The sequence below is a fragment of the Panthera leo genome, chromosome C2, assembly GCF_018350215.1.
Source record: "Panthera leo isolate Ple1 chromosome C2, P.leo_Ple1_pat1.1, whole genome shotgun sequence".
NCBI classification, from domain to species: Eukaryota; Metazoa; Chordata; class Mammalia; order Carnivora; family Felidae; genus Panthera; species Panthera leo.
Genome location: NC_056687.1, coordinates 104,387,869 through 104,412,159, shown reverse-complemented (window position 1 = coordinate 104,412,159; position 24,291 = coordinate 104,387,869). Strand labels below are relative to the sequence as shown.

General features: G+C 35.5%; 1 protein-coding gene across 7 annotated transcripts in view; it reads right to left on the bottom strand.

Moving 5' to 3' along the window:
- Positions 1-24,291, bottom strand: part of IFT80 (intraflagellar transport 80) — a 146,876-nt gene that overhangs the window by 98,253 nt on the left and 24,332 nt on the right. For 6 of the 7 annotated variants that reach the window (XM_042956126.1, XM_042956128.1, XM_042956123.1 and 3 more), the window contains 5 exons: positions 20,629-20,739; positions 19,076-19,144; positions 5,865-5,974; positions 2,399-2,488; positions 1,518-1,655 (listed from right to left, as the gene is read on the bottom strand). In XM_042956126.1, the coding sequence (XP_042812060.1) occupies positions 1,518-1,655; positions 2,399-2,488; positions 5,865-5,974; positions 19,076-19,144; positions 20,629-20,739 (518 nt within the window). Of the gene's footprint in view, positions 1-1,517; positions 1,656-2,398; positions 2,489-5,864; positions 5,975-19,075; positions 19,145-19,418; positions 19,551-20,628; positions 20,740-24,291 lie in introns of all 7 variants that reach the window. The other variant, XM_042956131.1, reaches the window with a different exon arrangement.

The window sequence follows — 24,291 nt, the reverse complement described above, 5'->3', positions numbered from 1 at the left end:
ACCTTAGGTAAGAGGAAGTTAGAAAAATGAATACCTATGGAAGGTATCAGGAAAGGAAGTCAAACAACAGATGGGCCTTAAAGAATGGGTAGGAGGTGCCTGGGTGGCTCAGTCAGTTAAGTGTCCAACTTCAGCTCAGGTCATGATCTCGTGGTTCCTGAGTTTGAGCCCCACATTGGGCTCTGTGCTGACAGCTCAGAGTCTAGAGCCTGCTTCAGATTCTGTGTCTCCCTCTCTCTCTGCCCCTGCCCCACTTGCACTCTGTGTCTCTGTCTCAGTCTCTGTCTCTGTCTCTCTCTCAAAAATAAATAAACATTTGGGGCACCTGGGTGTCTCAGTCGGTTAAGCGTCCGACTTCAGCTCAGGTCATGATCTCGCGGTCCATGAGTTCGAGCCCCGCGTCGGGCTCTGTGCTGACAGCTCAGAGCCTGGAGCCTGTTTCGGATTCTGTGTCTCCCTCTCTCTCTGACCCTCCCCCATTCATGCTCTGTCTCTCTCTGTCTCAAAAATAAATAAACGTTAAAAAAATTTAAATAAATAAATAAATAAGTAAACATTTAAAATTTTTTTTTAAAAAATGGGTAGAATTCAGTAAATATAAGACAGAGGTGAGAGCATTCCATGAAAGGAAGGATAAGTAAGGATGTTAATGGTGGGCAGAGGAGATTCATGAGACTGATTTGAGCACAGATACAAGTTAGGGAGCTGTGGGGAAAAAAGACTAAATGGATTTTATGGCACCAGGGTTCAGACAGTTTATAAAGCCAGGCAGAAGACTTCATATTTTATGTAGCACAAAAAAAATTACCAGAAAACTTAATAGATCATTTATAAAGCTTTAATAATTGTAAGTTAACTGTCTTATTTTGCATTCAAGGAAAATAAGCCACAGAACAATTATGTGATTTCCTCTTATTTAGGAATAGTATAGAATAACCCTACTCCAAACTCGGCTGCTTCTGGAACACTTTGATGAAATAACTCATTATTCAACTACAGTGGGTAAATGCTCTTGAGCTTCACTGCTTGCCTAATTTCTAAACAGAATTTGGATGAAGAGCACTCTCTTGTGAGGAACAAGTCCCCCATGTATTCAAACATGAATTCTTGACAAAAACCCAATTTCTCTGGTTTTAAGATGATTATTTTTAAAATTTACTATCAATTCCATACCAAACATATGCAAAATTTCTATATGAAACATATTGACAGTTTAAAAAAAAAAGTTTAAAATTGAACTCTCCCTTTTGATTGAGTAGAAATCTTTACTTCTCCATCTTTCATAACCATGCTTAAAGTATTTCCAGAAAGAAAAATAGTAAAGAATATACCCATTCTTCAAACTGTATGGTCCCATAAATCTGGAATTGACTGAACCAGTATATTCAGAAGACAAATCAGAAAGATGCAGTCAAATGCATTCATTGAAAATATTTTTTAAAGATTGTGAACCAGGTGTGTTATGCATTACCACATTTATGACAGCACATCTGTGATTGTTCACCATTATAACTTACCCCAGTTTTATCACACAAGCGTAAAGTATGAAACGATCCAACAGCAAATAATTCTCCATCTGGAGCCCAGGCAACTGAGGTAATAGGATGCTCATGAGGTTGTGAATTGTACAGAGGACGGCCATAACTATCCCATACCTAAAACAGCAAATTAAAAAATCTTTTATAACACTCACCACATTATTACAGACAAGTTTGTCCTACAGTAAGGTATCAATTAAAGACTCATAAATCATTACTTTATAATAATAGTAATTAAATGTCTTTACTACCACACAAGGGGGAAAAGCTGTATTCTTTAAAACCTATATATCACAAAAAATACTTTATGATAACATAATAATTTTCCAATTTCACCACATCTTTGATTAATCATATAAACTACACACCTTGAGTCCTTTTAAATTTAACAATACATTTTTGAGATGTTGTTTTTTTGCTTAAATTTTTTTCTCAGTAAGTGCTCTATCAACTTTCCCTACAAGTATTTATTTCAATTAAATTTCCTCTAATTCCAGTTACATTAAATCTTATTCTTTATTATAAATGATTTTGGTCTGAAGCTAAATAAACAATGTTTAATAAGCCAGTAAAAATTATTTTTAAAACTTCAACTAAGGGTGATTTAAATATTCAGCAAAACTAGAAGTTGCATTTATGTTGCTACTCATTAAGTCAAATTCTATGGGTCAATGAGAGAGGTCAATGAGAAAGTCAACACTTTAAAATATCACTTAAAATTATAAAATATCAATTTGTTGAATTATTATAGTTACAAGATGTAGCTAAAGTGAAGGACTAAAAGCATATTCTTATATGTTGAATACTTTTCACCTAAATTCAATTCTTTCATCCAGGTGATAGATTCAAATGTTACATACCTTATATTTACAATCCTCACCAGCAGATAAAATTAGATCATTGACAGAGTTCCAATCTACTTTTAAAATAATGCCATCATGAGCTTTCCACTATGAGAAAAAAGTAAGATATTAATTATAACTTCAAGAGCACTGAAAAGTTGTTTGCTTTTTTTTTAATAAAGGACATTTTGCCTAATGATTCTCTCATCCTGTCCTTGGAGATTTCTATCTTTCTTTCATAGCTGTTATGTATAATCTCATTTTCTTGTTTCATTTCTAATTTAAAGTAATGAAAACACTTAGCACTATGACATCCACTATATAGCTTACATCCTTATAAATCTCTTCAGTTGCCTAGACTCCAGATGGAAAATCTCTTGCTGTTGAACTATTTCAAGTTTGACATGTATGTGATAACAGTGTTATGAATCCAAATCTTGCTTTCTTCTATACAGTTTATCCAATCAAAGATAATGCCTTTATTCTTATTTACTAATTTTCTTTTTTTTAACTTTTATTACATGATCATCTTCTTTAGTACTCTGTTCATTCTCCTCTGCATATTTTCCTAAGCTTCATTCTCTTTACCTGAATGTCTCTAGAGTAGTCACTGAACTCTATAAGAAACTGCTACTGCATTTATCATATAACAAAAGGATGTTTTCCACAGATACGTACATATTCTATTATATATATATAGAGAGAGAGAGAGAAAGAGAATGCCTACATATATACATATATATATATATGTGTGTGTGTGTGTGTGTATGTCACCCAGAAATTGGCAATCTAGAAAGTAAGCATGGATGCTTTCTTGCTTTTTAAATACAATCCACGTGTCCATTTAGCTATTACCACAAGTAATTAAAAAGCTATCTTTTATCATGTTTAGGCAGAATAATACAACTTAAAAAGAATTAATTTTCCTTGAAGACCATAAGGTACATTTTAATGTCTGAGCCAATTAACTTCACATCAAAGAGTAACCAATGTTAAGGGCTCTATTGACCCTTCCCAACCTATTGTTCTTAATGTACACAGAGTAAAATTAAATTAGGGTCAAATAAGCTCTAAGAAGAAGCAATAATTCATAGCTTGTTTACTGAAGATATATAAAAAATATGCACTATGAAAAACAAATGTTTTGATAATATATTTTAAAAAGCAGTAATTCACACAATTTACTGCCAACTTAATACAATGTCCTCAAATAAACTACAAGGACAAAAACAACAAAACATAGACACAGATATGGGTATATACAGATACACACACACACACACAGATTCTCAAGAGTCTCATTTCAAAGCTGTAAAAATAAAGTTTTGCATATTCAAAAGTTAGGAATAAAATAGGATTTAAACTTTTCTTCTACTATGATTTAGGATTATCAGTTTATATATTACATATATTTATATACTATACATAAGGCATAGACAGTTTTCAATTATATCTCCATGAATTGCACAATCTGTGAAATTCCTTTGAACAGAAGCAAGCTCCTTGAAGGCAGGAACTGTTCTGTTTCACTTTGCATTATGTCACACACGGCATGGTGCTTGGTATATAGTATGTATGCACTACATTTTCACTGAATAAATAAATTTTTAAAAAGTCTCTTCACTATAAAACCAACTTCTGGGTCTCTAGAAGAGTCCCTAGAGCTTTAAAGGAAAATCAGGTATTTACTTTTGAACTGTATTCTACAAGCAAGAATTAATTAAGCGTTCCTTTTGTGGACAATACAAATTTTAATGTGTTTATGCCCAAGGAAAACTGCTGCAGCTTTAGTTTACCAAAAAGAAAAAAAAGAAAATTTGCATTAAGTTACTAATTATACTTCAACTCTTCTTCCACTCTAGCTGAATTTTGACAATGGATACTTTTCTTTCCCTCCACTACATGCTGGCCCATAAGCTCTACTAGACCACTAAACTATAATTTAACTTCCTGAGTTTCATTTATATAAGCCTAATTACAGGTATCTCAATAAATCACATAACTATAAGCTAAAGATTCATCTTGCCTGTTTTGCTGTACAATTTCAAAGTAGAGTTTTGGAGTCTGAGTGGTGTGGAAGGAGTTTGACTAAAGGCAGGCAGAACTAGTTCTCTTTTGCAGCTTCTTCTGTTTGCCCAAATTTTTTACCTTAGTTGCCTTAGAGCAAGGACCTGTATCTTCTATTTCTTGTTTGTCGCATAGTTCTTAGCAGAGTGTTCTGCATGCAGTAAAAATTTAAATGCATGTTGACTTTATAAAATATATATAACATAACCTACATAGAAGTTGTAGAAACTCAATACATTTGTAGAAACTCAATATGGAAACTCAATAACATTTCTATCCCCTTACTCCCCAAATCTATTACCTACTCAGCTATTAAATCTGATGCTGCTTCTTAAATCACTTTTATACCCATTGTAGTTGGTCAGTCTCTAACACCAAATCCCTTACTCAAGACCCAGTCATTTCTACATCTTTTTTTTCTGACCTCCTTGGCTCTAATTTATTGGGGGCTGACTAAAAGGTAGAGATGACATAATAACTCATAATAATAACTATAGTAATGAGTACTCTATATTGAGTGCTTACTCTATGCACTCAATATGCTTATTGTATACACTGTCCTATGCACCTTGCAATTTAATTCATTTAATCTTCACAACAATCCTACTAAGTGGGTATTAGCATCACAACTAAGAGATGAGAAAGCTGAGAATCAAAGATATTTTATAACTTGCCTAAAGTTACATTTAGATAAATAAGTGAACATCCTAAAACCATGTGACAAACTCCAAAGCCTATATTTTTATTACCAACACTACACTGTGTCATTATCAAAATAAAATATGATTCTGCATTTTAACAATGAAATCAAACATCAAAATACTGAATATAGGCTTAAGGTTTCCCATTAATTTGTCCTACTCTGACTTGTCTTAACTGCCACCATTGTTTTGCTTCTATATAACTGGTAAAATTATATATACCTAATTTGTTCTAAACATTACATTTATGACCTCTCCACTCTAAAAATACCAAAGAATGCAATGGTCTTAGAGAAAGCTTAAGTGTATTGAACAGATGATATTAAAGAGGAGGAGGAGGATGCTAGTTATAATGATAAAAAAAAACACAGTCTAAACTTTTATTTATGATTTCACCCTGTTTTGTCTTAAATCTATACATGTGAGGCTGATTGTGCTAAATTTAAAGATGCCTGCCATGCCAAATCATGAGACAATTTAGTAACTCTAAACACATTTATGATTTGCTAGAATAATGTAAATTGGATAAGGAGGAAGTGAACCTTGTTCGAAACATAACCAGATATCCCCTATTCTGTAATAAAGGCTAATAAAAACACACACTTAAAAGTCAGACATAAAGAGACCACCCAGAAGAAAGAGACTCCTAAGAAAGTGACCTCTTATTTAGCAGTCCAGCAGGTCCTGATAACAATTTGCAAATACCTGAGAAGTACCTGTAAAACTTTAGCATTTGGTTGAAGAGGTTTAATGATCAGCTGCTTGCCTGCTGTGTAAAGAACCTTTTCTGAATCAGGGCCCCACACTACTGAATATACTGGTGTTCCTGTGAAAAGGAAAAGAAAAAAAAACTGATAAATTTTCATTATTATGCCTTATAATAAAAGAGCTAGTTAAGAGGATCAAAAAAGCGCATATTTTCAGACCACAACGCTATGAAACTGGAAATCAACCACAAGAAAAAATTTGGAAAGGTAACAAATACTTGGAGACTGAAGAACATCCTACTAAAGAATGAATGGGCTAACCAAGAAGTTAAAGACAAAATTGAAAAGCATATGGAAGCCAATGAAAATGATAACACCACAATCCAAAACCTCTGGGACACAGCAAAGGCGGTCATAAGAGGAAACTATATAGCAATCCAGGCCTTCCTAAAGAGGGAAGAAAGATCTCAGATACACAACCTAACCTTATGCCTTAAAGAGCTGGAAAAAGAACAGCAAATAAAACCCAAAACCAGCAGAAGACAGGAAATAATAAAGATTAGAGCAGAAATTAATGCTACTGAAACCAAAAAAACAGTAGAACAGATCAATGAAAACAGAAGCTGGTTCTTTGAAAGAATTAACAAAATTGATAAACCACTAGCCAGTTTGATCAAGAAGAAAAAGGAAAGGACCCAAATAAATAAAATCAAGAATGAAAGAGGAGAGATCACAACCAACACAGCAGAAGTAAAAACAATAATAAAAGAATACTATGACCAATTATATGCCAATAAAATGGGCAATCTGGAAGAAATGGACAACTTCCTAGAAACATATACACTACCAAAACTGAAACAGGAAGAAATAGAAAATTTGAACAGACCCATAACCAGTAAGGAAATCGAATTAGTAATAAAAAATCTGCCAAGAAACAAGAGTCCAGGGCCAGATGGCTTTCCAGGGGAATTCTACCAATCATTTAAGGAACAGTTAACACCTACTTTCTTGAAGGTGTTCCAAAAAATAGAAATGGAAGGAAAACTTCCAAACTCTTCGTATGAAGCCAGCATTACCTTGATTCCAAAACCAGAGAGAGACCCCACTAAAAAGGAGAACTATAGACCAATTTCCCTGAAGAACATGGATGCAAAAATCCTCAACAAGATATTAGCCAACTGGATCCAACAATATATTAAAAAAATTCTTCACCACGACCAAGTGGGATTTATACCTGGGATGCAGGGCTGGTTCAATATCCGCAAAACAATTAACATGATTCATCACATCAGTAAAAGAAAGGACAAGAACCATATGATCCTCTCAACAGATGCAGAGGAAACATTTGACAAAATACAGCATCCTTTCTTAAAAAAAGCCCTCAAGAAAGTAGGGATAGAAGGATCATACCTTGAGATAATAAACCCCATATATGAACAACCCAACACTAATATCACCCTCAATGGGGAAAAACTGACAGCTTTCCCCCTAAGGTCAGGTCCACTCTCGCCACTGTTATTCAACATAGTATTGGAAGTCTTAGCCTCTGCAATCAGACAACACAAAGAAATAAAAGGCATCCAAATCGGCCAGGAGGAGGTCAAACTTTTACTCTTCGCAGATGACATGATACTCTGTATGGAAAACCCAAAAGATTCCACCAAAAAACTGCTAGAATTGATTCATGAATTCAGCAAAGTTGCAGGATATAAAATCAATTCACTATACACCAACAATGAAGCAACAGAAATCAGTTGCATTCCTATACACCAACAATGAAGCAACAGAAGGAGAAATCAAGGAATTGATCCCATTTACAGTTGCACAAAAAACCATAAAATACCTAGGAATAAATCTAACCAAAGAGGTGAAAAATCTATACACTGAAAACTATAGAAACTTTATGGAAGAAATTGAAGAAGACACAAAAAAATGGAAAAAGAGTCCATGCTCCTGGAGAGGAAGAACAAATACTGTTAAAATGTCGATACTACCCAAAGCAATCTACGTATTCCATGCAATCCCTATCAAAATAACACCAGCATTCTTCACATAACTAGAACAAATAATCCTAAAATTTGTATGGAACCAGAAAAGACCCCCAATAGCCAAAGCAATCTTGAAAAAGAAAACCAAAGCAGGAGGCATACAAGCTGTAATCATCAAGACAGTAGGGTACTGGCACAAGAACAGACACTCAGATCAATGGAACAGAATAGAGAACCCAGAAATGGACCCACAAACGTATGGCCAACTAATCTTTGACCAAGCAGGAAAGAATATCCAATGGAATAAAGACAGTCTCTTCAGCAAATGGTGCTGGGAAAACTGGACAGTGGCATGCAGAAGAATGAACCTGGACCACTTTCTTACACCATACACAAAAATAAACTCAAAATGGATGAACGACCTCAATGTAAGACAGGAAGCCAACAAAATCCTCGAGGAGAAAGCAGGCAAAAACCTCTTTGATCTTGGCCGCAGCAACTTCTTACTCCACACGCCTCCAGAGGGAAGAGAAACAAAAGCAAAAATGAACTACTGGGACCTCATCAAAATAAAAAGCTTCTGCACAGCAAAGGAAACAATCAGCAAAACTAAAAGGCAACTGACAGAATGGGAGAAGATATTTGCAAATGACATAACAGATAAAGGGTTAGTATCCAAAATCTATAAAGAATTTACCAAACTCAACACCCAAAAAACAAATAATCCAGTGAAGAAATGGGCAAAAGACATGAATAGACACTTCTCCAAAGGAGACATCCAGATTTCCAACCGACACATGAAAAAATGCTCAACATCACTTGTCATCAGGGAAATACAAATCAAAACCACAATGAGATACCACCTTACACCTGTCAGAACGGCTAACATTAACAACTTAGGCAACAACAGATGTTGGCAAGGATGTGGAGAAAGAGGATCTCTTTTGCATTGTTGGTAGCAATGCAAGCTAGTGCAGCCACTCTAGAAAACAGTATGGAGGTTCCTCAAAAAATTAAAAATACACCTACCCTATGACCCAGCAATTGCACTACTAGGCATTTATCCACGGGATACAGGTGTGCTGTTTCAAAGGGACACATGCACCCCCATGTTTGTAGCAGCACTATCAACAATAGCCAAAGTATGGAAAGAGCCCAAATGTCCATCGATGGATGAATGGATAAGGAAAATGTGGTATATATACACAATGGAGTGTTACTCAGCAATCAAAAAGAATGAAATCTTGCCATTTGCAACTACGTGGATGGAACTGGAGGGTGTTATACTAAGTGAAATTAGTCAGAGAAAGACAAAAATCATATGACTTCATTCATATGAGGACTTTAAGAGACAAAAGAGATGAACATAAGGGAAGGGAAACAAAAATAATATAAAAACAGGGAGGGGAACAAAGCAGAAAAGACTCATAAATATGTAGAACAAACTGAGGGTTGCTGGAGGGGTTGTGGGAGGGGGGATGGGCTAAATGGGTAAGGGGCATTAAGCAATCTACTCCTGAAATCATTGTTGCAGTATACGCTAATTTGTATGTAAATTTTAAAAAATAAAAAACAAAATTCTGACCCAGTTACCTATCCATTAGGAAAGTGAATGAAGGTGAACAATTAATCTATGAAATATTAATCCTACTATATTTCTAAAGCCAAGCTTTTAAAATATTGTCTGGAACTCCTAAGTCAGACTATTGTAGCAGTTGGCTTTCTGTGAATGAATAAATGAATCTTTCTGTAATTTACATTTTCACTAAAATGAAATCTGAATCTGAGGAATTATGGGCAATCAATAAGATTTAATTGTTTATTTAAATGCAAACCCAACTGATGCTAATCAACAGGGAGTAATCAGTAATTAACAGGGAGTAAATTTCAGTAAGATAAATGTTTGTGTTCAAGTGGCACCCTACTTCCTTTGTGCCATTTTCTTCCTAATCAGAATATAATTCAGCTGTAAGTCTCAGTGGTTTAAGGGATTTAGAAAATCTAGTTTAGACCTAATCCAAAAAAAAAAAAAAACCACCATAAAGTATGCCTTCTATTTATTGAGTTTTATATTGGGTCTTAATATGCTATTCAATCTATGACATCCAGGATTGTTCTCTATCAGAGGAACCTACAGATGGCCAACCTCAGAAGGCACTTCTTCGGTACTTGGTAAGTATGTTCTCTTGTAATATTCTCTGGAAGTAGCCAGGAGCTGACCTGGCTGGGCTTCACAAGTAAATCTCCAAATGAACAGAATTCCTCTCTAATAAATTTCTCAGAAAATGTAAATCAAAATTTGAGATATTTCAAATGTGGTTCTTTTTTTTTTTTAAATTTTTTTTTTTTCAACGTTTTTTATTTATTTTTGGGACAGAGAGAGACAGAGCATGAACGGGGGAGGGGCAGAGAGAGAGGGAGACACAGAATCGGAAACAGGCTCCAGGCTCCGAGCCATCAGCCCAGAGCCTGATGCGGGGCTCGAACTCACGGACCGCGAGATCGTGACCTGGCTGAAGTCGGACGCTTAACCGACTGCGCCACCCAGGCGCCCCTCAAATGTGGTTCTTGATGATTACTGGAAGGGAATAGGGGCGGAAAGATTATTTGATACAATGAGAAATATAGGTACCTTCTTTATTCCCAGTATTATAGTTGTAATTATTGTTCAAAATAAGTAACTTAATATGTTTTAATTAAAGATCATCATGAAGGGCGCCTGGGTGGCGCAGTCGGTTAAGCGTCCGACTTCAGCCAGGTCACGATCTCACGGTCCGTGAGTTCGAGCCCCGCGTCAGGCTCTGGGCTGATGGCTCGGAGCCTGGAGCCTGTTTCCGATTCTGTGTCTCCCTCTCTCTCTGCCCCTCCCCCATTCATGCTCTGTCTCTCTCTGTCCCAAAAATAAATAAAAAACGTTGAAAAAAAAATTAAAAAAAAAAAAATAATAAAGATCATCATGAATATATTCAGTAAAATTACACTTTCCTGGGGTGTTTACTAAACTATGACAAACATCTATCCTCAAGGAAATAATTCAGTAAATACAACTCCCATTGAGTTATACAGGATGTGACTCTAGCCCTTTAGTTGTGGTAAAAGGCACAGTTGGGGTATAGGATGAGGAGCTATGGACGCTTTTGTCCTCTTTAACATTGAATCTGTTGCCTCATTAAGTCAGCTGTGTCACCATTTCCTTGCTTATAAATCTTACAAATCTTCAGAATTCTTATCTTCCGTGTTGGAACTTAGTGATTATTCACTTCCTGTTTAAAAAATATTTTTAAACAATAATACTGTTTAAAAAACAGATATAATAATGTATTGTATAAAACAAAATAAGCTTATAGAGGAAAAGTTAAGCAATTCCTTTGTAATACATGAGGCTTTTAATCACATTTGTTCAATCAGAACACAAATATAGGGTTATGATAGGTAAGATTAATAGCCAAGTCTCATTAGTTAAATCTTCTTAACCACCAATATTCAAAATGGGTATAACATCAAGAACTAAGAGAAGTCTTCATTTTATTCAGCTCTTATATTTATAATAAAATGTTAAGTGTAAAACTAGTATATTCATGAAAGTTTTCTTTCCCAAAAGGAGACATACAATACAATTTCCAATTTGGGTAGTTCGGATAAAGATTATTACTGAAAGTAGATAAATTAGCTTCATAAAGAAAATTATGGTTTCTATTATGATGAAATCTATCCCACTTGCACTTCAAACAAATCTGTAATATTTAAAATGTTTTTTAAAAAATATCCTTATTAAAGCATTGACTTACTCCCAGAGCCACACTTCACTTCGCAAAGTCAGTATGAAAATAACAAATATAGCCTTCAGGTTGAATAAGTTTACTATAAAAAGTTTAGCAAAATATGTAATAAGATGTTATTAATTCAAACATTAACAAAAAAATGGACAAAAAAACAAAAGTAGTTTCAGAAGAATTAAATAATGTCTTGCTTTTTATATTGGGAATTTTCATTTATGCTCCATTTCAGTTAAGACACTCAAAAAGATCTTGTTTTTCTGACTTTGTACACTAAGATCACATGACCCTTTTGACATTTTTTAAGAAACCACATGCACCTGGGGTTGTGTTAAATGTCAGACCCTTATCTCTCTGTAAAACAAATTATCTAAATTCTTTCAACCTGTTGAAGGCATTTTAAACCACAGAAGAGGAGACAAAAATGTATTTCGATTGTTTTAAGGAAGTGCATGGTCAAATATACCATGTTTTTCACACTCATACTAAAAAGTAGCCCCTAAAATGTTGTTTTTGTATGTTTTTAAGAATGCTTTGAAACAAACTCTTCACTACTACACTGAAGAATTAGCTATCTTTGCCTTCAATGTAATATAGGTCTACATTGGGTATAAGTAAAGTACTCAGAGCAGAGTCTGATACTATATAAGCACTATCTGTTAGCTACTACTACTAGAAATTACTTTGTAACACAATAAACAACCAGCTGTTTATTGTGTTGTTCATGATAGTAAGAACTCAATGTTTTGGGGTTGCCAAATCATTAAGAATTAGAACACCAAGAATTATTCCTCTTTCATTCTACTTGTAGGGACATATACTAACAATAAATCAAGTGGGATTTATTCCACACAAAAGCAACTTTTGGGTTATATATGTCACTGGGTCGGTACAGAGAAAAAGCTTAAATGAATGCATTTGCATCTTTAGTTTCTAGCCTCAGCCACCTCTCCCTTGGGGATGGCAACTTCCCCTATAGCTTCATCTTTTACCTTTCCGAAACTGACTCTCACTTTAATATTTCAGCCTTTACCTCTGAGCTCTAACACATTATTTCCACTTGCCCTGAAGACTTCAAACTCTACATATTCAAAACTATTATCCTTCCACACTAACCCCTCATTTATTCTTCTGTCTGTATTTTTTCCCTTTTACAAGATATCCATTCCTCTCAGCCACTAAGAACTATTTACCTTTTTCAACTACTATCATCGCTGCCTCTGTTCAAGCCTTATTGCACACTAGCATAGAACATTCCAATAACCTCTGTACTGGTCACCCCAATTTATTTTATTTTTTGGTTATTATTATTTTTAATTTTTCTGAATGTAGTTGACACAGTGTTACATTAGTTTCAGGTGTACAACACAGTGATTCAATTTCTCTATATGTTATGCTATGTTCACCACAAGCATAGCTGCCATTTGTCATCAAACAACACTATTACAATATCGTTGACTATATTCCCTATATTGTGCCTTTTATTCCTGTGACTTATTCACTCCATAACGGGAAGCCTATTATCTCCCACTCCCCTTCCCCCATTTATCCCATCCCCTCACCCCCTTCCCTCTAGCAACCAACTTAGCATAATACCCTTTAGGTCCACCCATGTTGTCTCAAATGACAAGACTTCACCTTTTTTATGGCTGTGTAATATTCCATTGTACATATATACCACATTTCCCTTATCCATTCATCTATCAATGGACGCTTAGGTTGCTTCTGTATCTTGGCTATTGTAAATGATGCTGCACAGGGAAGCACATATCTTTCTGAATTAGTGTTTTTGTTTTCCTTGGGTAAATACCCAGTAGTTGAACTACTGTATCATATGGTATTTCTATTTTTTAATTATTTTTAATTTTTTTAATGTTTTATTTATTTTTGAGAGAGAGAGAGAGAGTTTGAGTGGGGGAGGGGCAGAGAGAGAGGGAGACACAGAATCCAAAGCAGGCTCCAGGCTCCGAGCTGTCAGCACAGAGCCTGACGCGGGGCTCGAACCCACAAACGGCGAGATCATGACCTCAGCTGAAGTCGAACACCCAAGCAACTGAGCCACCCAGGTGCCCTTATTATTATTTTTTATTTTAGAGAGGGAGAGCAAGAAAAGGAGTTGGGGTGGGGGGAGGGAAGACAGAGAGAGAGAGAGAGAGAGAGAGAGAGAGAGAGAGAGAGAATCTCAAGCAGACTCCATGCTCAGCACAGAGCCTGATGCAGGGCTCAAACCCACGACCCTGGGATCATGACCTGAACAAAAATCAACAGTCAGATGCTCAACCGACGGAGCCAGCCAGGTGTCCCTATTTCTATTTTTAAGAGGAACCTCCATACTGCTTCCCACAGTGGCTATACTTACATTCCCACCAATAGTGCATGAGGATTTCTTGTTCCTTACATCCTCACCAACACTTGTTGTTTCTTTTCTTTTTTATTTTAGCCATTCTGACAGATGTAAGGTGATATCCCATTGCGGCTTTGAATTGCATTTCCCTAATGGACAGTGATGGGAAGCATCTTTTCATGTGTCTCTTGCTGGTCACCCCATTTAATCTCTATTTCCTCTCATTTATCCTACCTATTACTGCTAAGGTTATGTTCCTAACAGATAGTCTTTATCTCTTATTCTTTTGCTTATTTTTTTTAAGGTTTTGTATTCTGATAAAATAAGATCAAAACTGCTTCATTTAGCATCCAAGACCATCAATGTCTTGGTCCCTCTAGCAACACTATCCCTCATACAGCCTACCCCTGGCCCAAGGGGTCTGTTCACATTCACCTGACTTCCATGCTTTATGCTATTCTGCCTCTATATCTTTGATCATCTAACTTCCTCCACAGCCCCATTCCATTGACATTTTTTTTTTTCCTGTTTCGATAGCTTTATTGGAACATGGTGGTAACACAGAACATGGATTTGGGGACCCATCGCAGACACTCCTCCTCTAGACAGCAAGTGCCTCACGTCTCCAGCCAGCAGAGGCTCTAGGAAGCCTCCAGAAGGGTGGGGGCAGCTCAGAGACAGACCCGAAGGAGGCCCCTGCAGTGGCAGGTGGTATGTGGGCACGATGGGTTGGAGCCCTGACCAGCTGAGACCGTGATCAGCCAGACCAGTCTTATGGCTCCAACCACTTGGCCATGACTTAGAGATCCACCTGCCTTAGACTCCCAAGAAAACTTGAGGAGGGGATTCTGGGGCTTCCAGATGGAATCCAGACAAGAAATTGAGCATCTCTGAGGGCCACTGGGGCAAATCAGCCCTACTCCATTGCCAACAAGCCCATTTACTTCCCTAATTTATTCATCCTTCAAAGCCCAATCAAAATATATTCTAGAGGCGCCTGTGTGACTCAGTCAGTTAAGTGTCCAACTCTTGATAGCTCAGGTCTTGATCTCAGGGTTGTGAGTTCAAGCTCTGCATTGGGTTCCACACTTAACGTGAAGCCTACTTAAAAAAAAGCGGAGGGGCACCTGGATGGCTCAGTTGGTTAAGCGTCCCACACTTGGTTTCTGCTCAGGTCATGATCTCACAGTTTGTGAGTTTGAGCCCCACGTTGGGCTCCACACTGACAGCGTGGAGCCTGCTTGGGATTCTCTCCCTCCCTCTCTGTCTGCCCCTCCCCTGCTTGGTCACTCTCTCTCTCTCTCAAAATAAAAAAACTAAACATTGAAAAAAAATTTTTTTTAAGATATTCCAGGAATATTTGCCAGGAAGCCTTTCTGATACTTTCTTTCCTCCCCAAAGCATTCATCTCTGTCTTCCTGTCCTCTCACAGCATCCTGCATTGTGTAACAGTTATTTATATTTCCAGTTTACCTCCTGTACTAAATTCATTATAGATAGATTCCATTTTTGTCATTCCATTCTTCCATTTGAATATAATATAGGAGGAATGTCCTCAAAGGTTTGCAGTATTACTCTATTCCAATTTTAGCCTATAATTAAAATATACAATGTAACACAAGATATGGTTTAATTATAATTATCATTGGCCCATACATTATTTTTCTCTAATAAGGAAAAATGACTCCTCATAGGTACCAGTAAGAATTGTTTCTAAACTAAGTCACATTTTTCAAAAAAAAAAACCAAAACCTTTAGAATTAATGCTTTTTCTGTATTAGAGAAAAAGGTGATGACTACGACTTTTTCTATGGGTACATCTGGCTCCAGTCATTAAGAAATGAATTCAGAATTTTTTCTATTCATCAAAAATAAATACAATTAACATAAACATGTAGTAAAAATCACAAAGATGCTTTCAACATTTTTTGCTGAATTCCAAGTTTTATGATAACTCAGGTTTGTGTTATTTCATTTTCGTACCAAAATTTCCAGTTTTTATCCTAAAAGGAGGCTGGAGTCCCTGACCCCACCTACTTTGGCCTCCTTACTCGTGCCTTCAGCATCCAGCTCTCAGTAGTTCATAGTTCAGGTTTATAATCACCCTCAAAACTTGTAATCTCTAATAAATCAAATATACCTTATAAATAACCTGATATTTTTCCTTCAATGTTGTTATAACTTAATTTTTCCAATGATTTTTCCCAGAGATAAAATGGGAAAAGTCTATGCCTTATTAGGAAAGTGTGGGTGGCACCAATGATCAAAAACTCAAAAATTGGATGCATAGTTCTACAGTAAATCTGTAATTCTTAATCTAAAAAAAAAGATATGATTATTCAGTTGAAATACCAATAAGTTAACCAAAATAAGAAAATCTATATAATTTATTTTTGCTAATTAATCTCATAATTAATATAAACCTTGAGTGAGGAAAATAAATAAGATTCAAATAAGATAAAAATGATCAGCCCTTTTACAGCCATTTGATGTTAAGAAAATTATAGCTGGGGTGCCTGGGTGGCTCAGTCGGTTAAGCGACCGACTTCAGCTCAGGTCATGATCTCACAGTCCGTGGGTTCAAGCCCCGTGTCGGGCTCTGTGCTGACAGCTCAGAGCCTGGAGCCTGCTTCAGATTCTTTATCTCCTGTCTCTCTGCCCCTCCCCTGCTCATGCTCTGTCTCTCTCTGCCTCAAAAATAAATGAAAATATTGAAAGAAAGAAAGAAAGAAAGAAAGAAAGAAAGAAAGAAAAAATTATAGCTATTTGGAATGTCAATGGAAAATATATTACATGATATGATGAATATATAATAAATACTATACTATACACTATTTATATGAATATATAATAAATACTATATTATATGACCTAAGCAGTATTTTCGCTTTTAAGAGAATCTATTTACCCATCTATTTGGAGGAAGAAAAAAAAAAAAGAGTACTACCCATCCCTATCTAAAATAAATATCATACACAAAAACTAACTCAAAATGGATCATAGACCTAAATGTAAACACGAAAACTACAACACTCTTAGAAGAAAATATAGATGTAAATCTTCATGAATTCAAGACAGAAGACCAAATTTGTGTGTGAAATGTCCTGATTTTAATATCGATCCTGTACCATTCTAGTGTGCCAGATTCAGCCCATAGACCACCTGTTTGTGACCTCAGATTTATAAAACGCCCTTAATTTATAAACATATTATGCTTCCAAGTTGCCATTGCAAATTTGGGAACTCTGAATATATTTCTCCATAAAAGTAAAATAAGAGGCAATTTGGTTTCCAGACCCATTACACAGGTAAACCATCGTACCGAACTAATAGTACTATGTCAACTATCCTCCATGATTAACATTGTTTATATTAAAAAACATATTCTAACTTTCAACTTTAGACTTCAGAAAGTCCAAAATGGTAAATGCAAGGGCAGTAGAGGGCAGGAGATGATTGGGAAGAATTTAAGAAAACAAATAAGTAACCTTACAGGGCTACTAGTGAAGAAGGGTCTTAGACAAGAATTCCAGTTGCTATAATGGGTAGTGAAAGAAACTTTTGGAATTTCTCTAAATATCTGTGGCTTCTGTAAACAACAAATTTAATAAGAGAGAAAAGAAAGGAAAAAAGGACGTGTCTCAGCAGCAGCAACAGCTGAAAAGAACCATAGCCCCAGCTCCAAGGGGGCAATAATTTCTAGAAGAATTCTGTCAGTTGCTTATAAGTCAGACATCATATAGTGAGAATGCCAAATAATTAGCCCTAACAAAAATTATAAAGCCAAAAATAAATCCCCATTCTTACTAAAAAATCTAAATAAAATTTATTTTCTAGAGGTACATTTTATTGCTAAAGTAAGAATGGATTGACATTTTTTCCTAACTAAAATTCACCCATATATGTTTCTATGAACTCTGAATTTTCTATTCATGGATAAATATTCTATTTGGAGATTATCTGTAGCAAATACTTAACCTCAGGAGATAACCATTACCTAGTATTTATGATTACCTAAATAACTACTACCTATTATTTATGGTGGCCCTTTGCTAAAATTTGGTTAATGTGCAGCTAAGGAAATGTAACTATTTTAACACTATTCTAAGAGTACACATGACTTAAAAAATTAAATCTGGAAATTTTTGGAAGTCATTAACTGGAGATACCTCACAATATGACTTTATCATATAATTCTAAAGAATTATCTACAACCTGTCTCTAAAGATCAGCTGATATGTGTTCAGATCAACATTAAAACTGCTTTACTATTACTAGATAAAATCTAATTAGGAAAATAAATCTGCTACATGCACACACACACACACACACGCACACACACAAAATCCCAACGGGAATGACCACTGGATTGATTTTATGGGCACTTCTTTCCAATTAACATAGAAAACTAAGATGTTGCTCTAAGTACTTGTAGTTTACCAAGTTTTGAATCATCAAGGTATCTGCTCCCTTCCAGGAGTAGACACCAAATGTAGAATACAATTTAGAAAGGATGATAATATTATGAGCTTATTAGGACTTTTTAAGTACGGAGATACTTTCAATGTTTTCTATAACTATTATTTACTTAAATAGACACCCAATCCTATTCCAGGTAGTATATGCTCATAAGGCCTCAGAATTATTTTTAAAAGAATCATTAGCCTTTAACTGCATTTATATAGATTGACTAAAAAAGCTAGGGCACCAGGGTGGCTCAGTCGGTTAAGCGTCCGACTTCAGCTCAGGTCATGACCTCACGGTCCATGAGTTCAAGCCCTGGAGCCTGCTTCTGGATTCTTTGTCTCCCTCTCTCTCTGCCCCTCCCCCACTCGTGCTTTATCTCACATCTCTCTCCCTCTCTCAAAAATAAATAAACATTAAAAAAATTTTTTTTAAAGAAAAGAAAAAGCCCTTGAGTGTTTCTTCTATTTCTTGGCTCAAATAATACAGTTATCATGGCCTATCAGGCAACATGGAAAATAAGAGGAAAAAGTGTAAACAGGAATAAGAGATTTCAGGTTTGAACCCAACCTAAATCTGTCTTAAGAACTATAATAGTCTGTTTTTAAAAGAAACTGTTAAGACATCTTAATTGATTATTATATGTACCTTGCTGAGCTAAAGTTGATCTTAGCATCCCAGTCTTTGACCAGATTTTTATTTGTCCATCTTCTCCAGCTATAAAGAGAGAATAATAATTGATGTTTTCATCTATAGAAAACAAATTTAAACATTAAATGTGCATATAAAAATCAATATATCATATTAACACATATTTAAAATTCGGATACAATTTACTCATTAAATGACAGTGTTTCATAACTATAAAATTTAATTGAAGTTACTCTGAAACAATTTTATCAGAGTAAGCCCAACTTCCATGCCCAAAATTTTTATTTTTTTTCCTTTAATCTTAGAAGACTTATGAAAATATTATTCAAATAATACTTTCATTTTCACTGAAATCTCCACCCTACAATTCTAAGAAAAGTGCCTTCAGTGCAAAAGAAGGGTTGCAGGCAAATTCCAGTGAAGTGGGGACAGAATGGAGTGAAGTAGTAGCCTTCTCTTTTGAACAGCTTGCCTAAAAGAAAAAAGAGGAAGTTGCATCTAGAGAGAATTATTTGTTAAAGGCAGGATTATTTCATTATTCTCATTTTCAAGATGGATAATATCTGAATACATTTATATGCTGAAAAAGAAACCCCTGGAAAAGGACAAGTTGAAAAAATAGACAAGAGAAGGAACAACTCACTGAAAAAAGTCCTAAAAGAAAGCCCAGGGAATAGGTTGGTGGTTTTACTATGTATTCACAAACTCTTTGTTATTCCTCCTTTTAATAGGTGGAGCTTAATTTCTCTCTTCTTCACAGTGAGCTATACTTAGTGACTTTCTTCTCATAGAATGTGGTAGAAATGATAGAGAATGACTTCCAAGGGTGGTTCAAAAAATATATTGTGTCTTCCATCTTGCTCTCTCTTGGATCACTCACTTATGAAGCCTGCTGTCATGTTGTTACAACACTCAAGCAGCCCTACAGAGAAGACCGTGTGGCGAGGAAGTAAGGCCTGCTGCCAACAGTCAGAGAGGAACTAAGGCCGCTTGCCAAGAGCATGTGAGTGAGCCATCTTGGAAGCAGCCCCAATCAAGCCTTCACATTATTAAAGCCCTATCCAACAACATGAGTCTGAGACAGAACTACCCAACCAAATTAAATCTTCCTTGTCCCACAGAAATTGTAAGATAATACATGTTTACTGCTTAAGCCATTACCTTTTGGGGTAATTTGTTAGGCAACAATAGATAACTAATACCATAGACAAAGATGAGAATACTTGCAGTAAAGCACGAGATGGGAGAGAGATGGAATGGGGGTAAAGGTCAGTTCAATAAGAATATTTTGAATTTTAAAATTTTAAAGAATTACAACTTTTATTTATCTCATAACTGACCATTTCAAAAGTCTTGACAGAATATTCTCCATAAATCATATATTATTAATATGACATTCTGAATTATAACATTATCTAGCAGGTTAGTTCAATGCTTTGCCAATTATCTGCTCTTAAACAATGAAAGACACTATTACTAAAGAAAATATGATTCAAAGAAAATTTTCCTTTAAAAAATTCGTTTAAAATGTCATTTTTGCGACAACTTACCTGTAACTAATGCTGTTCCTTCATAATTCCATCTTCCTGCAAGAACTGCTCCACAGTGAGCTTCTACACTTTTTTCCACTCTTCCTAACTTAGAAATCAGATGAAATTTACCTAAAAGAAATTATACTTGAGAAATCTATTTGTATTTTCTCAATCAGCAAATATCCGTTGAGTTCCTACTGCTAGATTAGCATAGTGCTAGGCACCGGAGACATAAAGACAAATAATATTCCTACTCAAATACTTGTTCCTACTGTCTTTTTTTAATGTTTATTTATTTATTTTTGAGAGAGAGAGAGAGAGAAAGGGAGAGAGAGGCAGAGAGAGAGGGAGACAAAGAACCCCAAGCAGGTTCCGCACTGTCAGCACAGAGCTCTATATGAGACTCGAACTCATGAATTATAAGATCATGACCTTAAGCCAAAATCAAGAGTCCGACTCTTAACCGACTGAACCACCCAGGCACCCCAATTGTTCCTACTTTCAAGGAACAAACAAATCTATTGGTAAACAAGCCTGAAAACAAAATTAGAAAATCTTGAAACAAGTGGTGTAATAGAAATATGTACATGATGCTATTATGATAGATTAGAGGGACAACAAAACTTCATTGGGATATGGCCAAAGGGGGCCAAGAGAAATGTCAAGAAAGCCTTCTAATTCAGCAGGGTTTTGCAGTCTTTGTTGTTGTTGTTGTCATTGTTGTTGTTTGCAAGATACCAAAAAGCTGGTAAAGGTGTAGAGGACAGGAACCAGGACAGTTAAATGGTGTTAAACAATAAACTGAGGCATAACAAAAAATTTTAAGAGTTTATTTGAGCAAAAATCTCTTCTAATTGGGCAGCACTTAAACCAAAAGTGGTTAAGAGTATTTCACCAACAGGAGCTCAGGGAAAGACTTTTATAAGGAAAAGGTAGAAGCAAAGTATGGAAATTATTGATTGGCTATAGCTTAAGGCCTAGTTGGCTGTTTATGACTGGTTGTGCTTTGGTTTCAATTTCAAAACTTTAAAGTGTTTACAGACAGATTTTGGTTTGCTCAGGCCAGCCAAAGGCATTAGGGCCATCTCTGTTTAATGGTCTTGTTGTTAACTAATTTAATAATTGATAATTCCAAATTTCAAAATACTTGCTTTATATGATTTTACACTGTGCCAGGCACTAGGTAGACAAAAAGGAGCAGGCTATTTGGTCGCTGTCCTCAAAAAGTTCACACATATACAGGCAAAAAGTAAAAACTGACAACTTTAAAGGACATAAGCAAACTATCTAAGAGATGTCAAGGGGATACATCAACTGTACAAAGAATAACTACTACAGAAAGCTGAGAAAAGATCAGTGTGGTTTTGAATAATCATGAAATCTAGTAATACATAGCTCATAATAATATAATTAAGTACAGTGAAATTAGAAACTTCCCCCAAATCAAAAAAATATATTTTTCGCAAATAATCAATGTGGCTATCTAATCAAATTTTGCTTGCAAAAATTTATTTTGTTTGAATTTACTTTTAGTTTAAGGCTTTTCAAGAATCTGGCTTAATATTAACAATTCACTAAAAATATATCTAAGATGCATAAGATGGCTTTAAAACATTTCTCTGGAAAAGTCTCATACAGATGACTTTGAAATATTTAACACCTAGCACCCTGTGGTTATTTCACTAACCACCTACCCATTCTTACCAACAAAGTCATTCCCTCTTTTTTACACACAGTGCACATTATTTGCAGCTCTGTTGCAGTTTTTATTGGGCTGTGATTCATATCAGGGCAGAAGGCCATATCTTAGTCATATTTTTATTTGCAATAATACATTTACATAATCAGCATTTGTTAAGCTTAACTAATTCAGTAACCATCTCCTAACTTAAAAAAAAAAAAAAGACTACTCTGGCATCTTTTTTTTGTCATTCCATCCGATAGCTTTCTTTTCTCATCATTCATTTTCTAGGACCTTAACAATAAGCTACCGTTTTCCTTCATCTAACTACCCACTAGCAGCATCTACTTTTCCCTATACATTTTTCAGTGTAATAAAAATACTTTGAATTCAACTGTCATTATTCTCTTCATGAACTAACTCAAAATTATATGGGATTTACTTTTTAATGCATTGCTTTACAGAGAATATGCAAGGGGGGAAAGCCTCAAAAGAGGAAAACTGTAAAGATGACAAAGTGGAAAGCTACTTCTGTGGCCATTGTTTACTTTACCCAGGTCTGTTCTCACTAAAAGTTAGCTTACTGCCTAGCACAGAATATCCACATACTAAACAACTGTTGCATATAATGAATGAATCCATCACCAAAGAGATTAACCAAATAACTCTTTTTTTTTTTAAAGTTTTTTTTAACGTTTATTTATTTTTGAGACAGAGAGAGACAGAGCATGAACGGGGGAGGGTCAGAGAGAGGGAGACACAGAATCTGAAACAGCCTCCAGGCTCTGTCAGCACAAAGCCCGACGCGGGGCTCGAACTCACGGACCACGAGATCGTGACCTGAGCCGAAGTGGGCCGCTTAACCGACTGAGCCACCCAGGCGCCCCTAACCAAATAACTCTTAAACCAGAAATGAAGGATCCAGAAATTTCCTTTCAATCCACTCCATATTTGAAAAATTTTATGTATTTATATCGTTGATATTTTTTAAAGTTTGTTTGTTTATTTATTTATTTTGAGAGAGGGGAAAGGAGGGGCAGAGAGAGAGAGAGAGAGAGAAGGAGAGGGAGAGAGAGAATCCCAAGCAGACCTGAACCAATATCAAGAGTCAGATGCTTAACCAACTGAACCATCCAGGTAACCTCGTTGATATTTCTTATCCTAAAATACCTAATACGGACTTTCTGACAAGTGCTAAAAATTATTCTTGCTTCCTATGACCTTACAGAAGACATACACTGGGACAACTAGGGTCAGCTCTTTGCATAGATTTGGCGCTCAATAAACCTTTGGCCTTAATATTTTGTCTGGTTACAAATTGCTTTAATAGCATACCCAGAATAAAGCATAAATATAAAATTACATATATAAAATATTTTTATTTTTTTTAATTTAAAAAAAATGTTTAAGTAGGCTCCATGCCCAACATGGGGCTTGAACCCAGGACCCTGAGATCAAGAGTGACAAGCTCTACTCATTGGGCCAGCCAGATGCACCCACATATCAAATACTGTATTTTTAAACTCCTGGTTATCCATTTAACTATTTTGGTTCTGCTCTCTAACTTTTCTATAATCTTTTTAAAATGCAAGACCAAACTAGAGATCAATTTATTCCCAATTATTTGCTAGGGGTGGGGTTGAGAAGAGAATATAATCAATATGATTCATTTACTGATTTATTGAACAAAAAATGGATTTGGATAACAAACTTGGATATTTATATCCTGAGGTATAAAATTAACCTTTTGTTCATTAAATAAAAAATAAACTTTTTAAAAAGAAGGAAATGTTATAAAAGAGAAAAAGAACAGAGGAAACATTAAAATTATATAAAACACATTTCTTAAAGTTAGAAATGCCTTAGGAAATGTCCATGGAAACATGAGAGAGCTTGGAATAGGGTGTTAGGAAAAAGGACACATGAGCACTTTTGCAGACTGCTTAATAGAAGAAATTATTTGGCAGACGGTTGCAAAAAGCCACAGAGATCTGTAACCA